Source organism: Balaenoptera borealis (assembly GCF_965194805.1).
Source record: "Balaenoptera borealis genome assembly, chromosome: X".
In the NCBI taxonomy this organism is placed as follows: domain Eukaryota; kingdom Metazoa; phylum Chordata; class Mammalia; order Artiodactyla; family Balaenopteridae; genus Balaenoptera; species Balaenoptera borealis.
Window position 1 is genome coordinate 47398780 of NC_138881.1, and position 16031 is coordinate 47414810.

The following is a 16031-nucleotide window of genomic DNA, read 5'->3' on the forward strand; positions in this document are numbered from 1 at the left end:
TGCCTAAGAAATTCTATCACAGGCAGCTTACCCATAAGGAAACTATGTTAATGAAAATCTGAATCTACAATAAAACAATAAGGGACTAATGATTTGTTTTATAAAAAGAGGTTTCAACTTACACACAATGCCTCTTTCCCTTCAAATAACCCCTCACACCCACCCCTCCCCCATGCTTTAGACTAAGCTTGTTTATATGGCGTTAATTCCTCAGTATGCAGTAGCCAAACCTAAAGTTTCCGTGCTTGATGAAACTCTTTTGGAGGCTGGGAGGAAACATTGAAGGAAGACAATACACTTCTGCCAGCAGAATGGAACTCAGTTAGGAAACAGGATTTGATTTAGAGAAATCTCACTTGAACATAACCTTACCGGAAGATGCCAGTTCTTAAATAAGCCACATCCTGCTGGCAGGAGGAAAGTGGAAGTGGTGAAGTAAACTCCCATTTATTGAACACCTACTCTCTTATAGGTTTTGCTATTCATTAACTCACCTCATCTCCATGTAATCCTATGAAGTAGAGATCATTATCCTCACTTTACAGAGGTAGAGATTGAGGCCAAGTGAGAACATGTGTAAGCCCCTGATCACACATCTAAGATGAACTTGTCATGTTTCAGACTGGTTGGAGCCTTACATGATGCCTACATGAGCAGCTATTTTTTCCTTGCTGATGCGCTTCCTCATAGATTTTCTTTGCCTGGTGCTTCTCTTTGACTTCTGCAATGTAGACTTTATTGTTGATGGTCCTGATGGAGCAGGAAAGAGGAAGGACAGACAGAAACAGAGAAAGGAAAAAAGAGATGGTCAGTGACATAGACAGAAAGAGACATACAAAGAAGATTGAGGAGGAGGATGAGGGATGGGGAGAGAAAAAGAGCAAAATAGAACTGTGAAGCCAGAGTGAGAGAAGGAAGAAGAGAAGAGAGGAGAGTCCAGGGAGATAAAACCAGGTGAAGCAGTTATCATTATCTCCATTTGTCAGGTGGGGAAATAGAGACCACACAGTTGGTATATGGTTGACTTGGTGTTAAGACTTTATGTTTTCCAAAGTGTTGAATGAATTCCATGTTTTGGCACATAAAATAATTTTAGGTGGGACACAACTGAACATTTTTATTACAATTGTTATATATTTACTGTAATGTGTATTAAAAATATAACTAGCACGTTGAACACATGAGCTCATAGATATTGTTACTTAGGATAAGCCTAACTTAGGTAATCTTAAGTGTATCTATTTACAGAAACTATATTAAGTAAATAATATGGTGGGTAGCACAGGCAGTAAAAATTGTGAAAGCGGAATGCAAATTGCTGCAAAGGCATCTGAGATTGACTAGGGAAGGGGCCTTGACCTTAGCGGGCTCAGAGACCAATGAGATACTAATTCAAACTTGTTTTACCCCAGTTTTTCCTATTGCTCTAAGGAAGATAATAAAGTATAAAGGAGTTCAAAGAAGGGAGGAAGCACTTTTGCCCAAGTCTTCCAGAAAAGGTCCTAGAGGAGGTGGCCTTGGTGGTGGGGGAGTTCAAATTAGGGAAGATTTGGACAGATGATCATCATTGGCCATGCCTCCTCAGTCTCCTTTGTTGGCTCCTTCTCTTCTTGATTCTAAATCTTTGGGACACTCCTAGGCTCTGTTCTAGACCTCACCTTCCTCTCTGTTCTTTCTACAGTCACTCTCTAGGTGAGGTCGTCTAGTCCCATGGGTTTAAATATCATTTGCACACAGATGACTCCCAAATCTGTATCTCTAGTGTGGACCTGTCTCCTGAACTCCAGACCTATATATTGCTTACTTGACATTTCACTAGCATTTCCAATAGGCACCTAAAGCTTAACATATCCCAAACTGAGTTCCTTGTATCTCCCCCACCTCCCAAATCTGCTCCTCCCTTGGTTTTCCTTATCTCAGGAAATAGTTGTTCGGCTGCAAATCTTAGAGTCATGCTTGACTCCCTTCTTCCTCTCATACACCACTTCTAATCCATCAGGGAATTTTGACCCTATTTTTAGATATGTCCACAATCTGACTACTTCTCCCCAAACCCACAATTACTACCTTAATCCAAACTACCAACATTTCTTGCTTGGATAAATGCAACAACCTACTAACTGGCCTCTCTCTTTAAAGCCTTACCTCCTTATTATCTGTTCTCTTTACAGCAGTCAGACAGATCCTGTTAAATCCTAAGTCAGACCATGTCCCTTCTTTCCTCAAAACTCTCTGTGGCTCTTGTCTCAAATCAGAGTAAAGGCCAAAGTCCTCACCAGGGCCTCCATGGTCCTATACTATCTGGCCCCCTGTCACCTCTTTAACCCCATCTCCTCCTTCTCTTCACCTTATTCATTATTCTCCAGCCACCAAGGCCTCCTTGCTGTTTCTTGAGTTTTTTCAGCACACTCCTGTTTAAGAGCCTTTACAATTGCTGTTCCCTTTGTTTGGAACACTCTTCCTCCAGATACTGGCAAATCTTATACTCTCTCTTCTTTCAGGTCTTTGTTCAAATGTCATTTCCTCAGAAAGACATCCTTGATCACTCCTAAACAGCGCCTTCCCACTCACTCTTTATCTTCCTTGCTCTACTTTCTATTTCTTTGTAGCACTTATCCATAAACTGACATATACTTCCTTGTTTATTTTTCCCTTATCTGCCTTCTCCACTGGACTGTAAGCTCCTTGAGGGCAGGGATTTTGTCTGTATTAATTGCTGCTGTATCCCCAGTACCTGTAATGCTGCCTGGCACATAGTAGGCACTCAACAATTATTTGTGGAATGGGCATTCCATACAAACAGCAGGAAAACACAGGGACCATGTTTCAGAGAACACCAAGTAGTTAGATTTGGCTGGAACAGAGAGGTAGGGAAAGGAGTTATGGAGAGAAGTTTGGAGTGGTTGTGTAGGCCTAGAGAATAAAGGGCTTTGAACACTAGACTCAATGAGCTCATATGACAGTGAAGACTAGATATGGAGAATGGGAGTCCAAGATAAATCTTGAAGGGGGGGATGGGTCAGAGCTGGTCTTTGAGGAGTGATAGGTAGTTCCATGTCCTAGAGAATATTACTGCAACTCTGTAAGCGGCAGGAACAACAGTCTCTATTTTACAAATGGAAGGCACAGGTACTGGGGGTGGTTGGGGTAGAATGAAGTTACTTGACCAAAGCAGCAGTTTCTAGGAACACTTGAGGAGGATATGCAACCTGCAGAAAAGACCACTCAGGTGGAAAGTGTTTCTAGGCAGCTGAAACAGACTATTGCTGTGGCTGGGCTCATGTGGGGGTGGGCTGAGTTGGCATTGCCTCAAGGTCTCCTGGGGGTTGTGGGGGTGTAGGGTGGGGCTGGTCTGGCAGCAGCACACTGGGGCTTCTGTGTGTGTGCTGCCTCCAGCAAGCATACTTTCCATGGAGTCTGCCCAAAACATTTCCTCCAAAATGCTTTGCTTAATTAAAAAAATTATTTTGGAGGTTTTGCTATTAGAGCAAAAATCCACATTCTGTCTGGCTGCTTAGCTCTTGTATCATTTGACCAGCAACCTCTCTGGTGAGCCCCCATACTCCAAACCCATGCTGTCTTTTTTGCCTTTGATCTTCCTGGGTCACCCACACACAGTGATCCTGATCCCTTCCAGTCTTACCCATATGGAAATCCTGTTTCCAGGAAGCTTTCTTTGACTACCTCACCACCTCTCCCATGAACTCCCTTGCCAGGGGCACACTGCCTACCTCCTCCAACCTTTCCTCTCTTCGGGGAAGTGCCATCTGTCCATCAAGGCCAGGAGGTTCCTGATGACAAAGTTCAGGCTCTAGGGCTGCTGTTAACAGAGGCTTACAGATTGTTTATAGCACAAAGCCCACCTCTGGTGAGGGGGTCTGAGCAAAGGCCGAAACTCTGCACATGCTGGCTTCGTTCATCTGCTAAATCTGAGTAACTCTTCCCGAAGCTCGGGGCCATTTTCTAATTCACACTAAGGTATTATATGAGCCAATGAAGCTCCACCAAGCTTCTCCTTATCTGCTCCTCCTCTCACGTTTACCATCTCAAAGAAGGCACTGTCATTTACCAGGTCAGACAAGCTGAAATCAGGTGGGCACCTTCTATCTTTACTTACTCCCCACATGTATGCACCAGGTTGTTTCTCCCTCCTTATGGTCTCTCAAATCCCACCCCCACTGCACTGTTCCAGCCCTCAGCAGCCCTTATGCGGATATTACCCCAGGCTCCTTACTGAACTCCCTGCTTCCCAGCTGGCCCCTCCAGCCCACCCCACCTCACTATTGTCACTCCTTGCTTAAAACCTTGCCATGTCTCCTCATTATGGGCCACAGTTATTTCTAAAGTGGGGTGCACACACTCTGGGGGTGCTGGAGTGTGTACACTCCAACACACACTGAGGGAGTGGGAAAACAATGTTAACACTCTACTTATAGGGTTTTCTCCTACATTGTCTATGTATATTTTTCCATATGCTTCATAATGTACCTAATATATTTGTTCAGTAGTATATTTATAGACTTTATAAATTAATAAATAATATATATTTGGGAAGTACATGATCAATTTTTTCCTGATGGGCGTGCAAACACATAAGATGGTTTGGAGACCATCAAGTAAGGGCCAGGTGCTTGGTCTGGCATTGGCAGCCCTCTACCACCTAGTCTTTCCTTACCTCTCCAGTCTCAATTTTGACCACTCTCTACCTCTGCTTGTGCCCTACACTCTGGTGACACTGAAGTCCTTCCAGTTCCCCTAATGAGGAAACATTTATTCCTGTGCTCCTTTTGCCTGGATTCTCCAGCCCTGCCCTCAGCCTGCTTACCCGATGAACAGCTCATATTCTGAACCTCAGTTTAGGTGTCATCTTTGTGAGGCTTTCTCTGTGTGGGGCTGGGGAACTGACCATTGTCTCCTGTTAGGCCTCGCCATTCCCACCATCCCGCATTCACGCTTCTCTTTCTTCCCAGCATACTTTATTAAAATTATCTGCTTTCATTTCTTTTTTAAATTTTTTAAATTTCAGGTAACGAATACTTTTTAATTTATTTTATTTTTGGCTGTGTTGGGTCTTCATTTCTGTGCGAGGGCTTTCTCTAGTTGCGGCGAGCGGGGGCCACTCTTCATCGCGGTGCGCGTGCCTCTCACTGTCGGGCCTCTCTTGTTGCGGAGCACAGGCTCCAGACGCGCAGGCTCAGTAGTTGTGGCTCACGGGCCCAGTTGCTCCGCGGCATGTGGAATCTTCCCAGACCAGGGCTCGAACCCGTGTCCCCTGCATTGGCAGGCAGATTCTCAACCACTGTGCCACCAGGGAAGCCTTCTGCTTTCATTTTTATTTCCCCCATTAGACTGTGAACTCTTTGGGAGCAGGACCATGTGCAGTTCATCTTCCTCTTTCCATAATACCCAGCCCAGTGTAAGTCACACAGTCAGCATCAGGAAATGCTTGTTAAAAAAATAATCAAGCAAATATTATCAAGGAAATATTATCTGCCCGCCACTAATTTTAGCATATATTTTCACATATATTAGCTCATTTAATCCTCTCAGGTGGGTTCTAATTTTTTTTTAATTTATTTATTTTTGGCTGCGTTGGGTCTTCATTGCTGGGTGCGGGCTTTCTCTAGTTGCGGCAAGCAGGGCTACTCTTCGTTGCAGTGCGCGGGCTCCTCATTGCAGTGGTCTCCCTTGTTGCGGAGCACAGGCTCCAGGTGCGCGGGCTTCAGTAGTTGTGGCATGCGGGCTTCAGCAGTTGTGGCTCGCGGGCTCCAGAGCACAGGCTCAGCAGTTGTGGCACACGGACTTAGCTGCTCCATGGTATGTGGGATCTTCCTGGACCAGGGCTCGAACCCATGTCCCCTGCATTGGCAGGCAGATTCTTAACCACTACACCACCAGGGAAGCCTGGTGGGTTCTAATTTTATCCCCATTTTACAGATGTATAAAATGAGACTCTGATAAGTGCCATGATTTGTCCTGAGTCCCATAGTTGGCAGAACCAGGATTCAAACTCAAGAGTGCATGCTCTTTATCACTATGCTCTGCTGAAAGAATGAACAAAAGAATGAATAAAACAGTGAGTTTGGAAGCAGACTTACATGGTGAAATTGGAGATAAAGGTGAGGCGAGGCAGATCCAGGTCAAAGATGACTTCGTGAGCCTTGGCATGCGGACTGAACAGGACAGAGGTGACCAAGGCGTGGGCGTAGCGGAAAATCACAGTAGAATGCATGGAATAGCTTTTCATCAACAGCTGAGGGAAGACAGGGATGTGGGTTAGGTAGACTCTATCCTTGGCCTACATGCACTAGTACCCAGGACTCCTGGACAGGCCTCAAGGTACAAGTGGAGAAACTGAGGCCCAGAGAGGGAAAACAGCCTTTGTCATTCATTTTGTGGATCTGCCTAATATTTCAGTGAGCTTTACCAAGTCTCAGACCCAAAGGCTCACAGAGGATCACAAATCAAGGGACCTCTGGACAAGTGCTTCTCCAACTTTAATGTGCACATGAATTTCCTGGACATCTTGTTAAAATGCAGATTCTGATTTAGCAAGTCTGGGGTGGGGACTGAGATTCTGACTTTGTAACAAACTCCCAGGTGATGTTGATGCTGCTGGTCTATGAATTTTACTTTGAGTAGCAAGGCTTTAGAATATAACAGAGTGGCTGTCATTCATTGAGCTCTACTCTGTGCAAGACACTGTGATATATGTGTCTATAACTATATCTATATCTATTCCCTTTTTAGGAACTCAAGTGTAAAGGATTGCACCTGGGGACTTCCCTGGAGGTCCAGTGGTTAAGACTCTGCACTTCCACTGCAGGGGGCACAGGTTTGATCTGGTTGGGGAACTAAGATCCCGCATGTCACATGGCAGGGCCAAAAGAGGAAAAAAAGAAAAAGAATTGCACCTGATAAGTACAATCAGACACTGAAAGCATGATAAGCATTTGGCATCCATGATCTTATTTAATCCTCACATCGGCTCTATGGGCTACATAATATTATTGTTCATATTTTACGGATGTGTTAACTGGGCCCAGAGCCTGAGGCCACACAGCAAGTACCATATCGATCTTCTTCCTGACCTTTCCTGAAGCCATGATTCCTTCATCTACCCACACGTCTAGTTCATTCTCAGTGTGGGGCAGTGGGAAATGAAGGCATTTGGGGTCAGATGGAACTAGAATCAAATTCTGGTTCTGCCACCTCTTAACTGTGTCAACCTCTGAGCCTCAGTTTCCTCTTCTATAATAGTAGATAGCTTAGCTATCTACTTAGCTATAATAGTAGAGCTTAGCTTACAAGGATGCTGTAAGGACTAAATGAAATAATAACTCTAAAATACCTGGTGGAGCACCTGACATATGCTCAGAAAATAGTAACTCTTTCCTCTGGCCCTAGTTTCCTAGGACTGAGAAAGCAGACCAAATAACCTTCCGCTGTTGCCCCCAAGGAGCTAATTTCCTTGCAAATCCTGGAGCTCTGTTCCCTCATCCCAGATCTAACCTTTGTGCTTGATGAGGAGGGCCCAGAAGGTCCCTGGTATGTCAGTTCCAGGAGAATGGTCAGCAAAAAGCTGATACGGATGAGGCATCTCCACTTAGACATGATGCCACCTCTGGCCTGGGGCTGTTGTTCACATCCAGAAGGTCTGAGCCCAATCTCCAAACTCGTGCTCTTTTAAGCCTTCAGGTATCCCTTCTCTTGAGAGGGAGGGACTATCCTGAAGGGTGGGGAAGACTCTGAATGTGGCATTGAATCCACACAAGCCAGGATTGTCCAAGAGCTGGGGTTGGCATCTTGCCTGGAGAGGGGCCAGTTCCATGCCTCCCTTTTTCCCATCATCCAGCTGTAAGATGAATGGAAACTAAACATACTAGAGTTCTGGGTCTGTCTGTTTGCTGTGTTGGCCCAGGGTGGGGTTTTTCTTTCCTATAAACATCCACAGGAGCCCAGTAACTGAGGCCAGAGAAAGGTCACTTAGCACTGATCATCTTAAAAAGGTAGCTGATATGAGAGAGGGGTTGGTGGAGCAAGGCCCCAATCCTGGTCCTTTCTGGCATGGATTTTAGCCTTGAGACAGGAAGGATTTACTTAGGGTCCCATAAAAATTGACTCCTACAGATATGAGCCTTACTATCTCCAGAATATTCAGAGGCCAAGACAGGCTAGGGTAGGACTGAGAAAATAAGATAGTGGTTCAACATAGAACTACTGGACTCAGACCATCTGGGTTTGTCTCAGTTCTGCCACTTACTGACAGTGTAATATTGTGAAATTTAATTAATTGCTCTGCAGCCTCAGTTTCCTTACCTATAAAAAGAGAATAATAATAGCACCTATTTCATAAAGTTGTTATGAAGATTAAAAAAGGTTGTACTTTCACAGTACTTGGCACATGGTAAGCGTTCAGTAAACATTAGCTGCTAGGACTAGAGCTGGATGAGGCCTGATTGATCTCGAAAGTATGGGAAGCTCCCTGTCCCTCCGGAGACCTAGGTGGGGGAGGGGTGGGGAGATGCTCAGTTGATGGGCGTCAGTCTGTCTGTGGGAACCCAGAGATGCTCTGGACTGTGTCTACAGGAACTGTGGAGGGCAAGAGTGAGAACTGGAGCTGAGAAAGAAAATTACTTGAAGGTGTGCACACGGGGCATCAGCATCAGTCAGAACCCCTATCCCTCTGCCCTTTCCACCCACATAGAGCACATGCAGCCCCAGCACTTACCTTCAGGCAAAATCTCTAAAGACATTTTACAAACTGCGTAGGGAACATTCAGACTTGTCCTATGGCATTTGGTACCGCATAACAAAGCCTCCTCATTCTTGTATTTGGTGACCCATGGCCTGTCGGTTGCCACCTCCCCCAAGTCCACATGAGGTTTCCTGTCAGAATTTCCTCATGGGAGAGAGCCCTAGCTAGAAAAACAGCTCTGCTTATACAACAACAGAGAAACCCACATCAGCTACAAGTCCTTTTCCCTTACTTGGGATGGATAACCAAGGGCCTTCAGGCAAATTAAGGGAAACTGCAGCATGAAAGCAAAAGACTAAAATAAGAAAATAGAACAACTGACCCCAGAGAAATTTGGGAATTTTGGAAAGGAAAGAGAATTTCAGAAAAGAAATGATAATATCCTTAGCAAATTTCAAGAAGGTAAAACCTGAATAAAACAAGAAGTAAATGCCACAGAACAGGAACAATCAGAGAAAAGAAAGACTCCTTAGGGATGGAAAGTAAGTTGCTGAAATTAAAAGAAAATCAACAGAAGGACTGGGAAGTAAAATTGAGGAAATTTCCCAGGATGCAGGGCCAAAAAACAAAGAAACACAAAGTAGGAGAGAAAATTTAAGAGATGAAGATTAATCCAGCAGGTTCAACATCTGAATAACAGGAGTCCTAGCCAGAGAGAACAGAAAAAATAAAGGACAATTTGTCAAAAACTTATTAGAAGTTAATTTTCCAAAGCTGAAGATGGATTTCCAGAACAGGTGCCCAGAACAGTGAACCCAGGTAACAGTGGATCCAACCCAAGCGATTACTACAACAGCCTCCTCAATGGTCTTCAGCTTCCTACTTTGTCATCCCCGCCCCCCCTTCACCAGTATATTTTCACAACAGCCAGAGGGATCCTTTTAAAACCCAAGTCAGATACTCTCCCACCTCTGCTCAAAACCCTCCTGTGGATCCCACTGTGGCTTGGCTTACAGGGCCCTATAAGATCAGGCCCTCATTACCTATCTGACCTCATTTTCTATTACTTCCCTCCTTGCCTTCCTCCACTAGTCTAGCAACACTGACTTTTATGTTCTTCAAAAATGGCAGGCACGAGACAAACAATGCCAGGCACAGTCCTGCTCTAGGGCCTTTGCACTGACTGTTCTTTCTATTTGGAATGTTCCTTCCCCAGGTATCCACTTGGCTAGCTCTCTCACTTCATGCAAGTCTTTGTTCACATGCTACCTTTTCGGTGAGTCTTTCTCTGACCAAACTATTTAAAACTTCAGTAACCTCCCACTCTCACTGGCATTCCCTATCCTTTTTACCCTGATTTATTTTTCTCTATAGCACTGATAACACTTAAACTTGTTATATATTTTACTTATTTATCTGATCATTTTCTCTTTCTTCCTCACTAGAATATCACCTCCATGGGGACAAGGATCTGTTTCACTGCTGTATCCTCAGCTTCTAGAACAGTGCCTGGCACATTGTAGATACTCAATAAATGTTTGTTGAAAGAATGAATACAATAAAGGCAAATAATTCAAGGAATAAAGAAAGGCTATTAGAGAATCCGTGTGTGTATGTGTGTGTGTGTGTGTGTGTGTGTGTGTGTGTGTGTACCTGTTCAAGAAAATCATGGTCTAACTACAAAGCAAAATAAAACATAACATGATTATAAGCAGCTGATGGAATATAAGAGGGACTCCCTTTGACCTTGATAGTAGAAACATTCTCTTTGGAGAGGCCGAAAGATTGTGACGTAGGACTTGTAGAGAAGGAGCTGTATTCCTGGCTCACTACTTGGCTGGGTTTTGAAAGATATTTACATAGTCATGATAATGTAAATCATGACTGGTTTTCAGGTTTTACAGTCAACATGAAGACAAAGCAGGGAAGAGCTGGTTGTGGCTGCAAAACAGAATGTAAATGTTAATAACCTAGACAATGTGAAGGAAAGATCAAACTGACAATGTGGGTCATTGAATGGGCAGAGGGAGGGTGGTGGCTCTAACATCCTTGTCCTAAAAAGTGGGTAGTCAAAATTATCTGTCAAAAATGGATGGAATAAGGAATAGAGGTTTGAGTATACATATTTTTTCAAGTTACAAAGTTAACTAGGAACAAAAAAGGAATATCAGCGTTAAACATTGCAGGGGAGTGGAGGGAAAAGTGAGGCAGTGTACAGAAACAAAGCCCTCATTGTCATACTTGGGAGTCAACAGGATATTGTCTAAATTTTATAAACCAAGAGACAAAGTATATACATGTTATCTAGAGTTGTAAAGGGAGCCACCAGCAGAACTGTTCTTTTTTGTTTGTTTGTTTTTTATAAATTTATTTATTTTATTTTATTATTTATTTTTGGCTGCGTTGGGTCTTCGATGCTGTGCCCGGGCCTTCTCCAGTTGCGGAGAGCAGGGGCTACTCTTCTTTGCAGTGTGCGGGCTTCTCATTGAGGTGGCTTCTCTCATAGTGGAGCACAGGCTCTAGGCGCACGGGCTTCAGTAGTTGCGGCACGCGGGCTCAGTAGTTGTGGTGCACGGGCCTAGCCACTCTGCGGCATGGGGGATCCTCTCGGACGAGGGCTCGAACCCGCGTCCCCTGCACTGGCAGGAGGATTCCCAGCCACTGCGCCACCAGGGAAGCCCAAGAACTGTTAAAAGGTTGCTTTGAGGGGGGTGGGATGGAGATGGGGAGAGTCAAGGCAGGGGACCATTGGTTTTTATCATGTGCTCCTTCTGTATGATTTGTTGCCATGTATGTGCATTACTTTAATAAAAATAAGATCCTAAAAACTTCATGTTGATCTTACAACAAAATAGTTATATATCCTATGACACTTTATGACAATATCAGAATGGGTATGTAGATATCCAATTAGACTTGCCTCCACGGAGGAAAATCACACTGTAATGTGCCTTGCATATGTTTATGAAGAGGGTTGGAAAGGATATTATGGGACTTAAAACATTGGCAGTACTTGAACGTAGTAGTGGAGGCTCTGGTATTTGGCATCGTACTGGCCTGGGTTCAAGTCCTCTCTCTGCCATTCATTAGTTGCTCTGTCATGGGCAAGTTACCTCACTCACCCCCAATTTGTCCGCCATAAAATGAGGCTAATGCTCATACAGTAGGAATGTAAGCCCCTCAAGAGAAAGAGCCACCTCTGTAGAGCTGCATAATATATAGTTGATGCTCAGTGTCTGCATGTGAGGCCCGAACCTGCCTCAGAGGTATGTGCTGATGAAGGACTCAATGTGCAAAGAGCAGGGGAGAAGGAGTGTTAGTTCAAAAGTGGGTAACCGGTTTCCTCGTCTATGGGAAATTTGCCTTTGGTTTAATAAAATGTAGTCATTTTGGCTGTGGAAAGAATAGCTCTCAGGGCTTAGAGTGATACAAAATGAATTAAATTGCCCTGTACATAAAAGGAAGAAAACAATGAGAATTCACCAGCAGCTCAAGGGAGAGGGCACATGAGCCTGGAAATGGAAAGGAGGGGAGCTGCTTTCTCTGTGTATTGGGAACAGAAAGAGCCCAACAGCGATAGGGAGTGGGGTCCAGGAGAAGGGTTAGTTAAGAAGCTTTTCCCAGTGATGGGAAAGGCTTAGGAAATGTGAAGAACAGGAAAGTCTGATGTCCAATATTAAGTTGGTTGCTAGGCTGTGCTGTACAACTTAGATGACTAAAGAAGTGATAGGTAGCCTTGGAAGGAAAGCTTTGCCACTTACTCCCAGCCTTCAGAATTTTCCAACATTCAGAGGTACTGATTTTTATATAGTTTGAGGGAAGGGAAATGTGTTAGGAGAGGACTGGTGGTGAGGATATTCTGGGCTTCTCATGTAAGCTTTAGGTGTCTGAAATCTTGGATGCCCCGCTACTAGGCAGTTTCATCCCCTGACATTCTGCAGTAAGCAGTCTTTAGCCTGCCTTTCCTTATCTCCTGAACAGAGCTGCTTGGTGATAACTCAGCTTTTCATCTTTGTTCCCAGTTAATATGTAGGATCTATATGATTTCAGGTATTTGCCTGCTGATTTATGAATGCTGGAAACCGGTCTGGGACCCAGTGACCTAGGTTCGTCAGAGTTTATGGGCAGATGCTGAAGTTCAAAAGATTCCAAGAGTTTACAAAGAGAGAAGGTGGGAGGAAATCTCTCTAGTCAAATGATGAAGATTGTAAGTGAATTTATTTTTTTCTCTCCTGTTAAGGTTTCATCCTGTCCTCTGATCCCCAGATCATAAGATGAGTGGTTATGGTATTATGCTACGAAGGTGTTTGGCATTGAGAGGGGACTGGGGAAGTTTGGCTTTGAAAGTCTCTGGGAATGCCTCTCTGATGGACATGGACTGAGATTTTGCCTGAGTCCCTTGAGTCCAATATCTCCTAAGTATCTGACTCTATATTCTTTTAAAGTTACCCCAGGATCCCAAAGGCCACAACCAGGATTTAAAATGCTGTGGAATTTAAAATGATGGAGGTTGTAACAGAGGGTAGATATAACAGAGGGCGTTCCATAGGGAAGAAATCGTATGAGCAACGGCTCCTAAGTAAGAGAAGGCAGGGCACATCTGGTAATAGTGAAGTGTTTGTTTGGAATATACGCAGTACTCAGAAAAATAGCAAGAAAAAGCCTGGAAAACTAGTCAGGGCTAGATTTTGGGAGAGTCTCAAAATCAGAGTCAGACATTTCTTGAAAGAGTAGTTTATGCTCATTGTCAGGAATACCTCACCTGCAATTCACAACTCAACTCACTGCAGTCATAAAACTGCTGCATGGCATAGACTCCCAAACAGTGGCTTCAATAAGACATACATGTATTTATCTCACTTAAAAGAAATCCAGAGTTAGGCAGTCCAAAGTTTGTATGGTGGCCCTATGAAATTGTTAGAGATCCCGATTCTTCTCAGTTTACTCCTCCACTATCCTTAGGGTGTGACCCTTATCCTCATGGCCTTTATTCCAGGAGGCCATGTGTCCAGGTAAAACTCAGATTTTCTATTTATAGGGAAGGAGAGGAGAATGTATACTGTAGTAAACAGTTATCAACCTATGCCACAAGTGTGAAACTATCCCCTCCGAGGTCACCAGAGACCAGACCACTACCTGACTGCTACAATCCCTATACATTTTTCAGGACTTTTCTTGACCTCTGGATAGTATTCAACACTATTGACCCCTCCCACCTTTTGAAATATTCTCTTCCCTTGGTTTTGTGGCATTACTTTCTCCTGCTTTTCTCTCTGTCTCCTTGGTCATTACTTATCTGTCTCTCTCCTGGGCTCCTTTTCCTTCACCTATGCTGAGGTTGCTGTTGGCCTCCAGGCCTCTTCCCTGGGCCCCGTCTCTTCTAAGGTTTTTATTCTTCCCAGGCCCAGGGAAGAGCCGTTAGTATTCCATATCTTAGTGAAAGGGGTTACCATCTACACATTTGATCTCTCAAATTAGATTCCCAAGAGTTGCCTTTGACACTTCCCTCCTCCTCACCCCTTTCCCTACATCCAATTATTCATAAAGCCTTGCTTTTTATTTCTTTAATATCTTCTGAATTCAATCACTTCTCATGATCTCCACTGCTACCACTCTAGGCCTAACCACAATCATTGCTTACTTGGATGACTACTCTCCCTTTTTCCAGGAAGACACCTAATTCATACTCCTAATGGGTTAGGCAGCTAGAGTGGTGTTCTTTCTAGAACACAAATCTATGTTGCATCCAAGCCTAGAACCCTTCAATAACCTCTCAGTGTTCTCAGGATCAAGACCAAAGTCTTTATCTTGGCATTCAAGGCTTGCCATGATTTGAAAGGGATGGGAATTTGGGGTACTAGAACTGGAAGAAAGGAAGGGCTGTGTCTAGTGTGAAATAAAGCCCTGTAGATGGGGGGAGAGAACCTAGGAGGCAAGAAAGTGGTGAGCTGATGTCACAAACTTGGAGGGAGCAACAATTTAGAGAAAAAGTCAGGAGAACAGAAGCCCACCATGAATATCTGTGAAGTATGTGTATACGTGTGCATGTGTATGTTGAATTGTCCATAGAACATAGGGATTCATATTTTATTTGCATAATAGAGGAAAAGGTGACTTCATAAAGCAGAAGACATAACCATTTGAACTACTTTTGATATAGGAAACATATTGAATATTAATTCTATAACTGACCACTGTGTTGACTTTTATTATGGTTTCTAACAACATTAATTGATGCTCTCAGGTTGTCCAGGTCTGCATTCATATACTCTGTAATTAATGATAATGTTGTCTACTTTCAATTTTTTATACATCTTATTTTGTTTTCTTGAATAGACCCAATTATTGATACTTATGTGAATTTATTACGTGGTAAAGGTGCCATTTCAAATCAGTGGGGGAAAAGATGGATTAATTTGCACATGGTGTAGGGATGAGGCTATATTTTTGTAAAATAATTAATCCTTATACAAAATAAATGGAGTGATCAAACATTTAAATGCAAATAATTAAGCCATAAAACTGCTTGGAATAAAAGCAGTGATTATTATAACATAGGAGTGTGGAAAGCATCTCTAAGCATGAAGCAGAATCTAGTCATGGTAAAGGAAAACCTGATACATTTCACTACATAATAATTAAACCTTTTTGTATAGCAAATATTATCCTAAATAACATGAAAAATATTTGTAGTATATGCAACACATAAACGTGCAAGAGACATTGCTGGTAGAAATGTTATTCTGTGTATCTTTTTAAAGTTGACAAGTTTTGTATCAAAATGGAGTCAGCACTGCTTGTAATAGTAAATAAAAAATGGAAACAATCTAAATGTCTATGTATCTTGGACTGGTTAAATACATTATGGGACATTTACAGAGAAAAGATTATGGAGCAGTTAAGAAAAATGTGCACTATGGAAAGCTGTTTAGAATATATAACTTGGAAAAAAAAACACCAAACCCTGGTCACAGAACAGTAGGTATAGTGTACCATTTGTGGGGAGAAAACCCAAATAATTAGTATATAAATAGAAACAAATCTGGAAGAATGTATATCAAAACGTTAATAGTGGTTGTTTCTGGGGCATGAGATAAGGGTGGCCTTTCATTGGTATGTTACATATTTCTGCATAATTTGAAATTTCACAACTACAACACGTTACTTTTGCAATAAGCAAAAATATATATATACATAAAAATAAATATATTCAATGAATGAATCGCTTTGAGGCGGTGGTTTTGGTTTGGAATGGCTTCAGACCGAGCCTGGTACAGTGGCATAAACACGGGCTTCGGCGTCAGACAGCCCCGAGCGGGGCCCCATTGCCCCA

At 43.2% G+C, this 16031-nt stretch overlaps 1 protein-coding gene across 1 annotated transcript in view; it reads right to left on the reverse strand.

The window, feature by feature from the left end:
- ITIH6 (inter-alpha-trypsin inhibitor heavy chain family member 6) overlaps nt 1-12031 on the reverse strand; it is a 49493-nt gene extending 37462 nt beyond the window's left edge. The window contains 4 exon segments of the mRNA XM_082376763.1: nt 639-658; nt 660-750; nt 6099-6253; nt 7513-12031. Of these exon segments, the coding sequence (XP_082232889.1) occupies nt 639-658; nt 660-750; nt 6099-6253; nt 7513-7614 (368 nt within the window). The 5' untranslated portion in view covers nt 7615-12031.
- Nucleotides 12032-16031: the final 4000 nt, after the last annotated feature.